Genomic DNA, 17,188 nt, shown 5'->3' with positions numbered 1-17,188 from the left:
ACCCTTTTACAGAGGGGTTAGTGGTGAGTTAAGCTAGCTTGCTCAAATTCGCATTATTAGTAAGCGGTGAAGTCAGAATTCAAACCCAGGTTTCCTGACTCTCGAGTCTAATGCTTGTTTCCTGATGCTGTATTTTAAGTCTTAGCTAAGTAGGCACAACCTGATAATACAAGTAGGCCACCTGGGTGGAAAGACTTGTTTAGCAGAGTAGAGAGAAGAATTTTAGGTGAGTGTTGGATACAAAAGCTGGAGTTTGTTACTGAACTCTTAGGTGGTTAGGTAACTTGTACTAGAGGTCAGCTCCCATTGGAACAAAATGCAAAACCTCTTTAACAAAGGTTCTAAGCCCTGGCGCATGGCCTGCATTTCTGAAGCAGAATTCTAGTAGCGTAAAAGGATATTGATCACCTGCCCCCCTCCCACTTGGAACTTGTTACCATAAGAAAATGTGTTACAGTAACATTTAAAGCTGTTGAGCTGTTCTCTTGACAGTGCAGGAACTTTTATGCACAGCTGTTGCCTGCCTTGAGAGTGAGGGTTGGTTAAGTGACTTCCCCAGGGCCATACACTGAGTCAGGAACGAACTCAAAGGCCCCCATGTCCAGTCCAGTCCAGTAAAAACTGGTGACTCCTTGGTAACACCTTTGGAGCCCCTGAAACTTGATTCCAGACACGAGTCGGGTATGAGTCACTGGTATACACCATGGAGAACAACCCTTGGGGGAAGTGAGGTTCCTTGATTAGGTCGGTGAACCACAGGGTGATGTTGTCTGTCACCATGGATCAGGCTTCACTGAGCAGGACTCATCAGCCAGCTTTCCAGAACCTGCCCATCTCTCGCTAGCTACCTCTAGGGATCCCAAGCCAAGATCCCAAGCAAGAGGAGCAGAGTCTCCTCTTGTTCTATCCCCACTGGCTCTCAGATGTGGTCCGTGCCCCAGCAGCATCCTCATCACCTGGGAACTTGTTAGAATTGCCAATTCTTGGGCCCGCCCAAGACCAACTGAATTGAAAACTCTGGGAGTAGGGTCTAGCCGTCTGTGTTTTATTTAACAAGAACTCCTGGTGATTCGGATATGTGCTCACGTTTGAGAACTGCTGCTCTAACCAGTACACCTAGAATGGAAGAATTGAGGACTTTCCGTTCTTACTCCAACTTGTCTCATTAACTGTGAGACTTCCAGCACCCCTCTGATTTGCCACGTAAGCCTCAGTTTCCACAGCAGGAAAACAAGGAGTTTGCATTACTTCCTAGGTTCCCAGAGTATATCAATCCAAGTCGCAAAGTTAGTCGTCAAACCTTTCCTAAAATACAAATAAGCATGTGACTTCCCCCCCCCCCCCCAAAACTTGCCAGGTTTCTACCCGGGGATTCCCCTTTGTGGTTTCCTTTCTACTTGGCAGTTGGTATAAGTTTTGATGCCAGGCATGCGGAAGGTCATTTGGGGGGAAAAAAACTCGGGCACACACATGTATATGCAACAGAAAATGATCAGCTTATTCAACCTAGTGACAATGGCATCTGGGACTTGAGCCCTTAATAATAGCAACTTTTTTTTTTTTTTAAGTTTTGTTTTATTTATTTTGAGAGAGAGAGAGCCCAAGCAGTGGAGAGGCAGAGAGAGAGGGAGAGCGGGAATCCCAAGCAGGCTTCTGCACTGTCAGGACAGAGCCTGACTCGGGGCTCGATCGCAGGAACCCTGAGATCATGACCTGAGCTGAAATCAAGACTTGGACCCTTAACCGACCCAGGCACCCAGGCACCTCAATAATAGCAACTTTTAAACAAACCTTTCCTAGTGGCTTAGGAGGGTCACAACGTGGGTGAATTTTTGGTATTTGTCTCAAATCTCACCTCATTGTTTGTTAATTCAGGACACCTGTACCATATGCCTACTACATGCCAGATGCAAACCAGACCCACCTATGAACTGAACTGAATATACAGGCCAGAGTCCCAAGAGGGTCCTAGTCTCTGGAGTTCCAGACTAGCCTGTCGCTGGCCCATGCACACACCCCCTGATTCTTGATTAAATTTCAGTCTTGCTACCGTAGTATCATTTTCCATCCTGTGATCTGGGGGAGGCGTCCGCAGGGCTGCAGCTATGGGGTGTGCATTCCTCATCTGTTCATCCGGGAAAACCCTCAGCAGACGTGGAGGGGAGGCCACTCCAGCTGCCTCAGTGGAGCCCTGGCCTCTTCTCTCTAAGGGGGTCTTCAGGGAAGAGTGCAGAGGGAGGATCCAGGTCTGTTGTGCAGGAGCCTGCATCCTGGGGCCTTGTGAGCTCCTGTGGTCCCCTCTGTTCTAGGCCTGGTGCATGGAGCCATGATGCCACAGTGTGTGCTGATACCCAGGCTTGGTGGGGGTTGGGGGCAGGGCAGTACCAAACCAATCTTGGGACCTCCTGGGCTCATTCCTCTCTCCTGAGTGAGACTTGCATGTGTATTTGAACCCTAGCATCCTGTCCATTAAATGAAAGAGGCAGAAGTTTGTTTCATTACAGTGCCAGGGCTCTGATTAATTACCCCTTCTGAAAAAAAGTTTGCTACACCTAGAACTTCCTTGACACTGGTCCCAGCTGTCACCCTGCCAGCAGTTTCAAGTTCTGTTTAAACATTTAAACCGCTGGCTGGAAATCCCATCAACCACAGTGCTGTGTAAACGGCATGTGCCCTTGTGGGAGTATCTTTAGACTCTTGGTACTTGTATCGCTTTCCCTGGTGGAGGTGATGAGCAGCCCTTAGCACAATGAGATGATGTTTGCAAAAGCACCTTGTAAACTGTAAAGTGTTATAAAAGCATTAGTCATCTGTAACGAGATTGTGAGAAAGAGTGAAAGTCTGCCCTCACTGTTTCCCCCAAACTCCCTCCTTCAGTCTTTAGATCTGTAGTGCTGTGACGAATAAATATGAGGGAATGATTCATTCTACATAGCAGGCCAGAGAATTGATTAGGTGGTTGATCCCCCTATTAACTGAAGTAGCAAATATCCAAGGAGGAGCATATCTGGATAGATAATTGATTTCAGTGTCGAGTATGTGGACTATGAAATAACTATTGGATTTTTTAGGTGAAAGGTACTTGGTAGACAGATGCCAGCCCAGGACTGCAGCTCAGAAAAGGAGTCATGATCTAGGTACAGGTTGAAGCCCTAGGAGCAGTTGAGGTCATTTGGGAAGATTATGAGACAAAAAGAAGATTGAGGAAGGAATTGAGTTCTTAGCCTTGGTTTTGTATCAAGATCAACTGTGGAGCTTTTCAAAAAGAAAGCTGCCTAGCACCACCCTGCCCCCCAGATCTTCTAACTCAGAATCTCTAGGATGGGGTCCAAATAGGTGGATTCTGGTGTGCACCCAAAATTGAGGATCGTTAGTGTCTAAAGAATGGGCAGAGGAGGGGGAACCAGTAAAAGGGATGGGAGGTAAGTCAGAGGATGTGGATGAGGACAACGCAGTATCACAGAGAACAGGAAAGGAAAGGATTTAGACCAAAAGAGGCCACTAAAATTGGTCAGTAGGAGGTCACTGGTGACCATAGGGGAGGTATTTCAAAGCAGTGGTTGAGTTCTAAGGCCGTCCCTAAGGCTTGTGGTTCCCTGTGTCCTGCAGTTGCTCAGTTACTATCACCTTCTTCCCTTCGAGTCTGATAACGTGTAGCTCAGTGGTGTGATGAATTGTCCTGTGTTTCTTTCAGATCAAGTGTTCCCTCCCACGTGCAACATAGGGAAGAATTTTCTCTCGCTCAATTACCTTGCTGAGTACCTTCAGCCCAAAGCAGCGGAGGGTTGTGTGATATCCAGCCAGCCCCAGGATAAGGAAGTACACATCATTGAGTTAATTACCCCCAGCTCTAACCCCTACAGGTAAGTGAGTGTGTGTGTGTGGGGGGGGGGGGGGGGGCGTGCGCTGAACTGAAAAGAAATGAAAATAAAGATATATGCTGACTTGAGGCAGAGACAGTACAACCCTACTTGTGTAGGAGGGAGGGAGCTGTTCATGCGTTGGGTGAATTAACAGAAGTTTTGAAGAAGGGAGTGAAGGCACCAGTGGTATATTTTATTTTCGGCATCTGTCTCTAGATCCCCTATATTCTAGGTGAGTTTCTGAAGCCTATTTTGAACTTTCAGGCACTAATTAATTACAGGACAAAATAATTCTTGCTCCATTGTTATCTCCTTTGACTGAGGTTATTCCTGATAAAAAATTATAAAATATGCCTGTTAACATAATTATAATTTTAATCACATTCTGTTTTTAATAAAATTCCATTCATAGCGTCCTCAGAGCACATTTGCATTCAGAGCTGTGTGTGCTATGAAGGTGTGTGTGCATCGGGGGTGGGGGAGTGAGTGTGGGTGTGTTGGCACATGGCCCTCCGTGGCGACACACCAAAGAGCCATTAGATACAACCTGCCTCTCGCTTACATTCTTTTTCTCCATCTCCCACCCTCAGCTTCCTGCCCCAGGACTAGCAATTTAACCCTCCCTATCAAGAATGATTAGGGAATTAAAAAGGGGATAAAAGAGGAAAAGTGCCTCTTTCTTCTACTCGAGTCTGCATTCCTGTGGACCACTGCCTTAAATTTATATTGTAGAGGGATTTCAGAATTAAAATTCTAATCAAATTTTGCTTTCAAAGGTGAATAAACTACACATCAGTTTGGGGAAGATTCCATTCTGTCCCACATGAAGAATTTTGTGGAAAATTAAAAGAGAATGGGAATAGAATCAATCTGGCAAACATGCTTAGATATTAAGCCTCAGGCTTCATTTGAGTGTATCATTCATCATGTGCTTCACAAGTGTGTAAAACCAAATGGAAAGAAAGACTTTCCTTTAAATTCAGAATGACAGAGATGTTATTGTTTGGTTAAAAAAAGTTCTCCTGTATACTGAATTCTTAGAAGTTTGGGTTGTCTTCATCAATTTTCCAGTAATCAGTTGGTTGACCATCTGTTTTCTTTATTTTAATAACTGTATATCCAGAAGTTTGGGAAAGTGAGTGCAGATATGATTCTGTAGCAAATGTTAATGGCTTATGCAAACCTTATATAAGTCAAATTCTCCAGCCTTTCGCCTCTTATTTCATCTTAAGTGTCCTAGTTTTTTTGTTGTTGTTGTTTTTGTTGTTTTTTTTTTTTTCTGTTTCAGGGGTTTGTTTTGTTTTGTTTTTTTACTACGAGGCGTCCCTCCTCCCTGCCACCTTCCAGGATTTTGAGCATATGCAAATTGGAAAGTTACACACTGAAGGTGTTGAAGGTTGGAAAGCAACAATTCTGCTTTAAAAGTAAATTCCTGGTTGCCCAGATCCATTTCAAACAGTGGCTGCCTTAAGTAACTGTCTTTTTTATTCCCCCCAAAGAAGGAGAAAAATTTTAGTGTCTAATTATCAGCAGGCGTATTTTTCTATTGTTATGTAAAACTATTTTGTTTTGTGTGCACTAACAATCTGTTTTGCACATGTCATTTGCCTGGGATCAACTCCAGCTTTTTAATCAACTGGCCAGACACTGGAAACATGAAGACTTGGAAGAGAGGAGATAGTTGCAACTCTCTGGCATTTGGGTTCTAACTTTGCCTTTGTTTTCCATTCACAGTGCTTTCCAGGTGGATATAATAATTGACATAAGACCTTCTCGAAAGGATCTTGAGGTGGTCAAAAATCTCATCCTGATCTTGAAGTGCAAAAAGTCTGTCAACTGGGTGATCAAATCTTTTGATGTGAAGGGAAACCTGAGAGTTGTTGTAAGTTTGCTGAGCATTTCTTTGTTTTGATGCATGGCAACAATTTAAGCTGTGCTTGTATGTGTTATTTTTGTGACGTTTTTGCTTTATATGTATTATTTTTGTGAAGTTTCTGCTTCTCTGAGCTCTCTGTGATTTTTCACTTTATAAAATAGGCTGCTCCATGGTCTCTCCTGACAAGGGCAGACAGTGTGGTGGCTAAAAGCATGGCCTCTGGGGTCAAGATCAAGATTTGAGTCCAGACTGCCATTTACAAACTGTGACCTTGGGCAAGTCCCTTAACCTCTTTAGACCCCAGTTGCCTCATTTGTGAAATTCCTGAAATGTATGAGTGTGCTTTCCAGTCAGAGTAACTGTAAAACAATGAGCACAATGGGGCCTTTCATGGTTGACAGTCCTGTAATGGCCTCATTGTCATGGTACTGAATATCAGCTCTTAATTTGGGATTAGGTATTTAGAGAAGGTGTGGAAAATTGGGCTGACCCCAGCTCACACTGTTGTCTTTTCTTTTAGAGATAAATACATGGTATTGGCATGCCTTTTTGCTTGCTTCTAACTTCTGAGGGTGAAACACTGATGCTAGAATCACAGTAATGGGGTGGTTAGTGAAATAATGTAGGAAAAGTACCCCCAGCCTACTCCCTAACTAAACATTACTTCCATGAAGGAGATATGCTTAAGAAGTTTATTAGTTGGTTGGCATGATAGGCAGACAGCAGCTAGTTTCCTAAAAAATTAAATGTTGAAATTTGGTAAAATAAATCTTTTTTCAAATATGTTTACGGCATTAACTGTGTGACAGCATGTTACACAAATTACAAGAAAGTTCAAGAAAACCCCCCCTCGTCACTTTTAAGAAGATAATTACCTTAGCATCTCTTTTGTAGGCTCAAATTTTTGTGTATTGCCTTTTTAAAAAGTTGTGTCTGATTCCCTCTTTCAGTACCTGCATTGAAGCAATTGGAGAGGGTTTTATGTTTTCCCCATTTTGGGGGAGGGATGCCTCTGGTTTTGGTGCTGTTCATTCATGGCACCTTTAGCGTGATATAACAGTGGACAAAGCCAGTGCTCCGCTGGGGCTACCTCATGCACAAGCACTCACCAGAAGCAGCAGGCAAAGCCACAAGCATACACATCTTAATTTTAAAGTACTGTAATTGTTTCTGGTTCCTGTGGGTTTTGTTTTTTTGTTTTTTTTTTTTAATTGTGAGAGGATCCAAATAAACCATCCTGTGTGAGGGAGATACATTAATTTGGTGTCGAGAACAAAGCCCAGCCGCGGTTTTCTGAAGTCAGAGCTGTTTCAGTTGCTTTCCCTGGCTTGGCCAGAGGGGTGTTGGTGACCTGGGATGTCTGCAGCGTTTGCTGCCTGGCACACCAACCAAATGTTTTTAATTTCAGAATAACAAAAACAGGAAAGGGAATTATGCTTTGAAAGGCAAAAAACATACGGTACATTTTAATTCCCTGCTGGAGTTGTGTAAATGTTCTTTCGGCCCTGACCCTTTAGTGGCTCTTTCTGTACCTGAGCATGTATGTGTTCCTGGTCCATGGCAGTCCTGGAGTTCACTTTGAATGTCTTCACTTTTCGTATGAGTAAGACAGACTAGAAATGAGATTGCTCATCCCAGGGCAAGATCTGTTTATATTCCTCTCTTTGGCTGTACTCCTGTTCCCGGCCAATTTTGGACAATGCATGACAACATTACTAAACAATTAGGTAATGTTTCATGATGTTCTTTTTTATTCTCCCAATCAGTTTCATGCTTTTTGATTTCCTAACTCCCAGTCTCAGATGTGAGTTCTGACTATGCTCTGAAGGAAAGGTACCTGCTATTAAAAAAGTATACATTCATGCATAGAAAAGGGAAATGGTTCATAGTGGCTTTGTTTGTAGTATCTTCTTTAGAGACAGCCTGGTAGACAGGCTGTGTGCACAGGGTGAGTTCTCAGCCACGTGTGCTACTTAACTTCTGAGTGAGGGGCAGAGAGAGAGAAAGAGAGAGAGGGAGAGAGAAGGAGCAAGAGAGAAGTAGGGCTCACCCAAAGCAGGACTCGAGCTCACTGGATGTGGGGCTCAAGCTCATGAACTGTGAGATCATGACCTGAGCTGAAGTCAGATGCTTACCTGACTGAGCCACCCAGGTACCCTCCTTATATTTTAGAGGAGAACTAAATAACATATGTAAGGCTTCTAGCATAGTGCCTGCCATAAAAAGGGAATTTATCTTCCTTCCACAGGAAACTTTTCAAAAGTTTGTCTATAGGAGCAATTAACTTCTCTAAACAAAGTGAAAACAAAATGTCTGCTGAAGGAATTATAAGGCACTTGATTGGGTAAATGTAAAGAAGAGTCCCATTAAACACAGGTGGCATGTGTGTGCCTGTAGGGGGTGGGTGCACAGGCAGAGTGCACCCTCCAAGAGCCACAAAGGGCAGTACTGTGGACAAGAACTGGAATATTAGAACTGTCCTCATTACTGTGCCCAGCTCTGGGTTTTTCTTCAGGTCCCTTATGGACCGTGCATAATCACATTTTGGAGGAACCTCCAAAACAAAAGAATAGATGGAGGAAATATTTGGTTACACTATTTCAAATGGCCTCAGCCAGCTTATTCTTCGAGAAGACATGTTTTGATCCCAGTGGGAATGGACTACATCTCTGACCAACCTCTCCCTCCCGTACCCCATCATTTCTGATGCAAGTGTGTGTTGGGCAGTGGAGGGGAAGGGGAAGAGGGAAGTGCTCAGACTCTACCTTGCTCATAATCCTTCATGAAGATGTGGCTGAAATATGGTGGTGGTATTTGGAGACCCCCTTGAACACTCCCATTTGGAGTAGCTACACCGAAGCCTTAGAAAAGCCTGGGGACTCCCTGTATCCCGAAATAGAGGGTGAGGAATTTGCTCATTGCTGGGAAGGAACCAATTTGCCAAGCCTTGCTGTTTTACAAACGTGTAGATAGATTTCTAGCCTTGTAAGTCCTGAGGCGTAATCAATATGAGTTGTACTGACAGCTCCTAGATTTAATGTGGAAAGGTGTAAACAAATCATTCCGTATTGGTACAAAAAACACAGGTGGCGGTTGTGATGATAGTATTCTGGAAATACAGTATTTTCTCAGCTGTCCAGCAACATGAAAGACTAGGGCAGATGAGGCCAAGCTGTGTTGTTTAGGCCAGTGTTACAACTCCCGCCAATCAAAACGACATGATGCTTTAAAAGACTAGAAGAAGCTGCACCTAGGAAACTAAGTTTAAAGAACTACTTGGATCCTTCCTTACCTCATTTTAGTTTAGTTTTTTTTTTTTTTTTTTTTTTTTTAACCCTTCCTTCCTCTAAGGAATTTTCTCTAAATCAGGGTAAGTGCTGGAATATTCCAAACCTGTCAAGCTGAGTTTTTCACAAATGGCTACAAAGCGTGGTTAAAGCTCTGTCTGGTTCCTTTGCATGCATAATTGTGACTGGCCGCTCTGGAGGTTTCAGATAATCACTTTGGGTCACAGAAAAAATATACTGGGGGAGATCCTTTAAGCTTTGAATTGAAAATATGTGTCCTTAGCCAATATCCCACCACCAAAGAGGCCAAGAGAACTTAGAGCCTGTGAATCTTCGATGGTTTTATAGTGGGAAAGGATTAATATTTAGTCATGTTCAGGGCACACAGAATGGGAAACAAATGGAGAATTCAGGAAAAAATGCTGCATGTATGCAGGAGAAAATAATTGGGCATGGAAATTAAAGTGATTTTTATACGGCGTGAAAATGGCCTAATCTTCATGCTGGAAGGGCTTTCCAGTCTTGTTGGAGCAGTTGTTGAAACTGTGGTGCCTTCGCTTTGGGATCTCCTCTGCATCCGTCAGCTCCTTCACTGTCTGACAAGGTCACTGCTGTAGGAGCCAGAGGATGTGGAAACTTACCATATCCTGGTTACTCAGTCCTTTCTTGGAAGGATTCCTATCACTCAGTTCTAATTTTGTAATTAATTACCAAGTGAAAGTCAGTTTACTGGTATTGCTGGATAAAATATTGGCACTTAGAGGGACAGTAACCCAAATCAATTAATTAATTTTTGGAACATAAAATCGAAGCATCTTCAGTTAATAAAATTGACAAATGAATACAATTACAGGATTGCTGAACTGGCCATAAATTATAACTGAAATCTCAACACTGGTTGTTCCATCAGATGGAATTTAATAGTTTACAAAGATGAGATGGTCTCCACAGTGAAGTAACTGCATTGTGCCTTCTTTCATTTAAATCTAGAGTGCAGAAAATAGAAGCATGGACATATTTTTGGCAGTATAACATGCACATTTGTACACTTTATACATCATTTTAAATAAAAAGGGAAAGTTTGGTATTATATATATATAATTTAAACATTTTATATATATATATAATTTTATATATATAATATATGTATATTATAATATATATATAAATATATATATAATATATATAATTTATATATATAATTATATATATATATTTATATATATAAATATATATATATAATTTAAATTTATTTAAATTATATATATATAATTTAAATTTATATATATATATATATATATATATATATATATATAATTTAAACATTTAACTAACTCTGGTAACCTAGTAGGTATACTCAGTATGTAGCTACTTATCGATCATTGGATTATTTTTATCAGCATAAGCAACCCAAATGGTAAGATCAAACAACATGAATAAATTTCTCTTAATCTGCTGTTAACGATTTTCACATCAGTGTTCTTAGCCCAAGGAAAGTAGGGATCAAAAGAATAAATAGTTCCTTCATATACAATGTAGAATCTGTTCATTCTAGATATTGAATTTGTACTTAAAGCACTGTTTAGTTTTAGACTCACGAGTGAAATTTTGCTGTTATCTTCAGGCTCCTAACAGTATTGGCTTTGGGAAAGAGAGTGAAAGATCCATGATAACAACCAAATCAGTAAGAGATGACATTCCTTCAACCCAAGAGAATCTGTTCAAGTGGGCTTCAGACAATGGCTATAGTCCAGTAACATCATATACAGTGGCTCCTGTGGCTAATAGATTCCATCTTCGGCTTGAAAACAGTGGTAAGTATGGATTTTTTTTTTCTGTAGTAAAAATATCCCCTAAATGAGGCTTTCCAATGAGGAACTCTCATTACATCTCATATGATACTGTTTTTCTGTTGTAAATTTTGATGATTCATTTGACTGCATTTTACTATCAAGTTTAAGAGTATCTAGAATCATGATAGATTGTTTTAAAGCAACGATCTTTGGTACTTTCGTACAGATTTTTCTGTACCAAATTCTTTTGGTACAGTTGATGGCACGGTGGAGAACTTTGTTGTAGATCACATAACTCACTGTGATTACATTAAGAACAAATTAGCCTGGCTTCTTCTCTCAGAAGTGCCTGCTAATCACTGACAGCTGAGATGCAGAGCGGCTGGAACTACGGGGGAAAAGTCCTGGGTCAGACTGCATCTTACAGGACAGTAGTCACGAGGTGCTTCCTCTTCCTCACCCAGAGGGGACGCAGGAGTCATTACCCCAGTTGGATGGAGCAGAAAGTGGAATTTTAACAGGTTCTTGAGGTTTTGCCAAGCCTCTAACTAGCGAGACTCAAATCCAGAGTTTTCTGATCCCCAGACCTGTTCCTCACCCCCTGGTACTGCCGCCAAGGACAGTGCCCATAGATTGAAGGTTAGGAATACGGGCCATTTGTTCACTGTTTGAGGGCAAGTTGCTTAATTTCTGAGCCTCAGGTGGTTCCTCCTCAGTAATATGGGAGAGCAAATAGGCCCTACCTCAAAGGGCTGTTGTGAAGGTTTTTGTCAACGTACAAATTTAAAACCCTCCAAAACTCTGGCCTCTTTTGGACCCATACAGCTGTGCTGTCTGCCATCTTTTCCCAAAAGATAGTATTGAAGGAGAGTTAATGTCCCCAGTCATGTTCACTTCCTGCTCCCACTGAGATGGATTGACCTCAGGCGTTGACTTTGAGACTGGATGGATATAAACAGTACTGGGGAAATGTCTCTTCCCTAAATTGTTGAAAATAGGACAGAACACTGAGTATTGATTATATGGAAACAGGTCTTTCCCTTTGAAGGAATAAGTGTACCTAAGCAGCTTTTTCTTTTCTCCTTCAGGACTAGGCCAGGGTGCTCAAATACCTGTTAGAATTTAGCAGGCAAAAAGGAGGTAGCAAATACTATTTCAAGAAATCCCTGAAGAATGTATTCTAAAGAATCTCTAGATTCAAGGGAAGTATTACAATGGCACTTGAAAATATTATTGTCCCAATAACTTATTCAAATCATGTATTTTTTTAAAGTTTATTTATTTATTTTGAGAGAGAGAGAGAGAGCAAGCTGGGGAGGGGCAAAGAGAGGGAGAAAGAGAATCCACACTGTTAGCACAGAGCCTGACTTGGGGCTCGAACTCACAAACCATGACCTGAGCTGAAATCAAGAGTTAGATGCTTAACCCACTGAGCCACCCAGGCGCTCCTCAAATAATGGATTTTTATATCTTACAGGGCCTTAGAAATTATCTAGTCCATGGTTCTCAACCTTGGCTGTATGTTGGAATCATACAGGGAGCTTTAAAACATATTAATGATTAGATACCTCTCCATAAAGTCTGATTTTAATTGACCTGGGGCACAGCCTGGGTATAGGGAATTTTTTTCAATCTCCCCAAATCATTTTAATGTGGAGGACTAATGATCTAATCCAACCTCTTCATTTTAAAAATTAGAAAACTAAGACACAGAGAAGTAAGCCACTGGCCCAGAGACACTCAGTCAGTTAGAAAGAACACCAGGACTGGAATTCAGGTTTCCAGACTCCTTGTCTCCTTTACACATTGCTTGATAAGAGTAATTTTACACACACCCCTTCTGTGCCAGTTCCTCTTGTACTTGCCTCTAATGATGATGACTGTGGCCTGGCATCAAACACTGACAATGTTGCCTTCTGTCACCACCAGAGGAAATGAGAGATGAGGAAGTCCATACCATCCCTCCTGAGCTACGGATCCTGCTGGACCCTGGCAGTCTGCCTGCCCTGGAGAACCCACCCATCCGGGGAGGGGGAGGCCGAAATGGAGGTTTCCCCTTTCCTATCCCCGATATCTCCAGGAGAGGCCAGATGGAAAGGGGAGAAGATGGGATCCCCCAGCCAAGGGACCCTGTTGTCCCCAGCTTGCGGCTGTTGCCTGGTCCCGAAGAGCCCAAGGAGGTGCAAGAGAATGTGGATATTTCCCTGTCAGTCAAATGTGACAGTGAAAAGATGGTCGTATCTGTAGAAAAAGAGTCTTTTCAGGTCAGTGCAATTTCTTAAAGGAGAGAAGAGAAAGCCACCTCCCTCCCCATCTTGCCCCAGTATGTGTTAGTTATTTCCCTCTAGCTCTTTCACTTTTGAACTCTGGGGACCTGATACTGTTTTCTCAGTTGGATGGGCTTACTTCCCCTTGGCTGTGTTTCTTACCCGGGTCCTGTTATTCTCAGTTAAAGGGGGTTCCACATCCTTGTGTGTCAATATTTTGCTATTGAATTTCCAAGGCCAACAAACACAATCCTTGGTAGGCTGGGAAGAGGTAAGGGGGGAGGGGGAAGGCAGGCCTCCAGCAACCAATATCATATGGGAAGACCAGGCAAAACACGTTCCCTGTGTGCTGCAGAACTGCTTCTGGCCCCCCCCCCCTTATGTCTTTGGTGGTGGTGGTTTCAGGCCAACAACTACTCGGGGATGGAGCTCACTCTGTTGGATCCTACCTGCAAGGCCAAGATGAATGGCACCCACTTCATTTTGGAGTCTCCCCTGAGTGGCTGTGGTACTTGGCACCGGCGGTCAGCCCCGGATGGAGTGATTTATTATAACTCTGTAAGTGTTCCCCAAAACAAAGCTTGGCCCTTTGCCAGATCCTTTCCGGGTGTTTCCTTAAAATTAGCCTTAAAATGTCTATGAAAATGTGCAGGGGCATATACCCTAGGCCTAAAAAAGCCAAGTGTCAGTTCTCAACAAATTGGGTGTCCTTTGACCTTGAGTCTACACAGCTGAGCTAGCCAGTTCCATGGTCTCTGTGGCCTCATTTCAGTCTTGTCCAGAGGTAGGAGGACTTCTCCCTTCCTCGTGAACAAAATAATCAAGAGAAATCCAAAAATGGCCCTCAAGAAATTATTATTAAGTCTCTCTCCAACTTGAAGAAAAGAGATTAAATTGAAAAAAATCCCCTACTTTTGAAGTTCCCCAGAGGAAGATTCCACAGATTCCCCCAATGATTATCCACTATAGTAGCTATCCTGCACTTTTCAGAAATCATTCTTGTCAGTTCATTCATCTGAATCTTTTTTTTTTTTTTTTTTTTCAGATGAAGCCTATTCTTGCAGAAATAGACACTAGGTAGTAAATATTAAAAGAATTTGAAACATGAAATTTCAAAAGAACTTTATAGTATTAATTTTGCGGTTCAGGTTATACTTTTGATGGTAAAAATAAGGCTCAAAAACCCGTGTCTGGCTTTGACATGATGTGTGTGTCTATGCTCCCAGCACCAACTCCAGCTTTGCCACGGGCTGGGGAGGGCATGACTCTCATTCACGTTCGTCCCACTGCCCTTTGGTAGATACCCTTGACCATCCAGAGGAAAGACTGGAGATCAGGTGCTCTGTCACTGTGGCTCATGTGGGGACTGACTCTATGGGCCCGAGTTTATTATTCTTCAGACTTAGAGTGTTTGAGCTGGAAAGAACCTTAAGATGATCTCATTCAACTTCCTCATTTCACAGGTGAGGAATTTGAACTCCCGGGAGTTAAGAGACTTGCTTAGATTTGAGGAACTAGTTAACGGCAGAGCCAGGACTGAATCCAGCTTCCTGACCTCTCATCCACTAATCTTTCCCTGACACAAGGCTGGCCCAACTAATCTCCCTTTGTTCCTGGAATAATTTATTAACCTTTGACCTCTATGATGAACACACCCCTGCCAATTCCAACATTAATTTTTGTATATTACCCAGTTTTTCCAGATATAATGAATAGCATATAGTACTGATATACTTGATTTTGGAATTTTAAATTTACGTCTAAATTAACACCAATAAGAGGCTCTGGTTATCTGTTAAGTAAAAATAATATCATTTTCCTCAGAAGAAAAAGGTATATCCCAAGCCCTTAAAATCTCTTTCTTCTCGTGTGTGCGCCTGTGTGTGTGTCTGTGTATGTGTCTGTGTGTGTATTTGTGTGTATATTATGATGATAATACCTAGGGTAAGAAATGTCCTAGGTACTTGCTTCAGGTACGTCAGTACTTTCTTGTGAGGAACCGGTAAATGGAGAGGTGGTTTTTCTACATTTTCTTCCCTTTAGTAAATATTTTAGGTGTTCGTTCCAGTGATAACTATTTGTAGCAATTTCCAGACTTACTATATACTTTTGTTTTGCAACATATTCAGAAATTAGGCACACGACACGAAATCAGACCAAAAAAATATGACTATTCTATATACACAAAAAAATTAGGATTTTATTTATGGAGTCACAGTCCTCAGGTGAATTTTTCATGTTATCTAGAACTAACCTAGGAATACTCATCTCAACTAACATTAGGATAGACTATCATAGAATAAAACAGGATTCTTTCCTCCATCTGTATACCATACAGAAAGATACAGGGGAGGAAATGAGGAAAAGGTAGAGGAGTACAGAGATAAGATGAGGAGAGGCTGGCATAATAGTAAACATTAGGTACTTTGTTTCCAACTCAAACTTGATAGAAATCTCAATGGATACAAATTAGCCAGCTCTTAATATTTCTTAGAATTTTTGATATAAAGAGAAGCCCCTTAAGGAGAAGGCCCCTTCCCCTACAGGCTGGCCTGCTGACAACCCCATTCAACCTTATTCCAGTGCCTAGTGTTTTCCTACTGTTTGAAACAAGTTTTATTCTTTCACCAGGAAAGATGCATACTTTAGTCGAGTTTTAATTTGAATGTACTTTGGGTTCCTCTTTATTTTTATCTCTTTGAAGATAAAATCCTGAAACACTTGGAGGTTTTTCTTATTTTTATTTTGAGAGAGAGAGAGATGGGGGGCGCAAGTGAGCAAGGCCAAAGAGAAAGAAAGAATCCTATGAGGAGCAGAGAGAGAGAGAGAGAGAGAGAGAGAGAGAGAAGGAGGGAGGGAGAGAGAGAGAGAGAGAAGTGGGGCTCACCTGGGGCTCATGTTTTTACCCAAAGCAGGGTTCATGTTCACCCCATGTAGGACTCAGACTCACCAACTGTGAGATCATGACCTGAGCCAAAGTCAGATGCTTAATGACGGAGCCACGGAGCCACGACCCAGCCGCCACTCAGGAGCCCTGTTTTGTTTTAAGTCAGGTTTTCAGTTTGCATCTGAATTATTACATTGGTGTTGGTGTGAGATAGAAACAGATCATGTGACTGGGTGTTTCAGTGACCATGTCTGCGCTTTCTTTGCCTTTTAGATTGTGATGCAGGTTCCATCACCTGGGGATAGTAGCGGCTGGCTAGATGGTTATGAAGATCTGGAGTCAGGTGATCATGGATTTCCGGGGGATATGGATGAAGGAGACACTTCCTTCTTCAGCCGGCCTGAAATTGTGGTGGTATGTGTTTGTTTGTAGTAGGTAGTTTGTGAGAATGTTGTCCTTTTGGTCGGCTTTAATTAGGGACTGTTGGGAGTGGGGGGCAGGGATTAGATGTTAAAGGCCAAAGGTTATAAAAGTCTAGGGTGTTCATCCTTCATTTGACTCTGATTTATCTCTGTTTTGTTTGTTTGTTTTCACTAGTTTAACTGCAGCCTGCGGCGAGTGAGGAATCACAGCGGCTTCCAGGACCCACTCCACAGGAATGTCACTTTCAACATGGAGCTCTATAACACTGACCTCTTTCTCGTGCCCTCTCAGGGGGTCTTCTCTGTGGCAGAGAATGGACACATTTATGTTGAGGTATGCTAGTTATGAACATTAACTAGCCTTGGGATAACTAGGTATGCTAGTTATGAACATTAACTAGCCTTGGGCTTTTAGGTCAGGGCTGAATTATAGGAGCTCCTGGGGCAGACCTCATTGTGTTCTTCCCCACACCCCTTAACCAGTTCTGGGTAAGGGCTTGGCTCAGAAAATGCATCCAGGTTGATTTCTTTCTTTTTTTCATATTTATTTATTTTTGAGAGAGAGAGAGACAGAGACAGAGACAGAACATGAGCAGGGGGAGGAGCAGAATGAGAGGGAGACACAGAATCCAAAGCAGGCTCCAGGCTCTGAGCTGTCAGCACAGAGCCCAAAGCGGGGCCCGAACTCACGAGCTGTGAAATCATGACCAGGGCCAAAGTCAGATGTTTAACCAACTGAGTCACCCAGGCGCCCTGCATCCAGGTTGATTTCTGACCAAAGCAAGACATTTCA

At 42.3% G+C, this 17,188-nt stretch overlaps 1 protein-coding gene across 3 annotated transcripts in view; it reads left to right on the top strand.

The window, feature by feature from the left end:
- The window catches only part of TGFBR3 (transforming growth factor beta receptor 3), a 209,253-nt gene that overhangs the window by 156,424 nt on the left and 35,641 nt on the right, over positions 1–17,188 (top strand). For all 3 annotated transcript variants that reach the window (XM_045478261.1, XM_045478260.1, XM_045478263.1), the window contains 7 exons: positions 3,695–3,863; positions 5,598–5,745; positions 10,651–10,840; positions 12,749–13,083; positions 13,492–13,644; positions 16,247–16,387; positions 16,571–16,729. In XM_045478261.1, the coding sequence (XP_045334217.1) occupies positions 3,695–3,863; positions 5,598–5,745; positions 10,651–10,840; positions 12,749–13,083; positions 13,492–13,644; positions 16,247–16,387; positions 16,571–16,729 (1,295 nt within the window). The remainder of the gene's footprint in view (positions 1–3,694; positions 3,864–5,597; positions 5,746–10,650; positions 10,841–12,748; positions 13,084–13,491; positions 13,645–16,246; positions 16,388–16,570; positions 16,730–17,188) is intronic.

The sequence above is a fragment of the Leopardus geoffroyi genome, chromosome C1 (assembly GCF_018350155.1).
Source record: "Leopardus geoffroyi isolate Oge1 chromosome C1, O.geoffroyi_Oge1_pat1.0, whole genome shotgun sequence".
Classification (NCBI taxonomy): Eukaryota; Metazoa; Chordata; class Mammalia; order Carnivora; family Felidae; genus Leopardus; species Leopardus geoffroyi.
The sequence above is the reverse complement of the archived record's forward strand: the minus strand, read 5'-3'. Positions and strand labels throughout refer to the sequence as shown.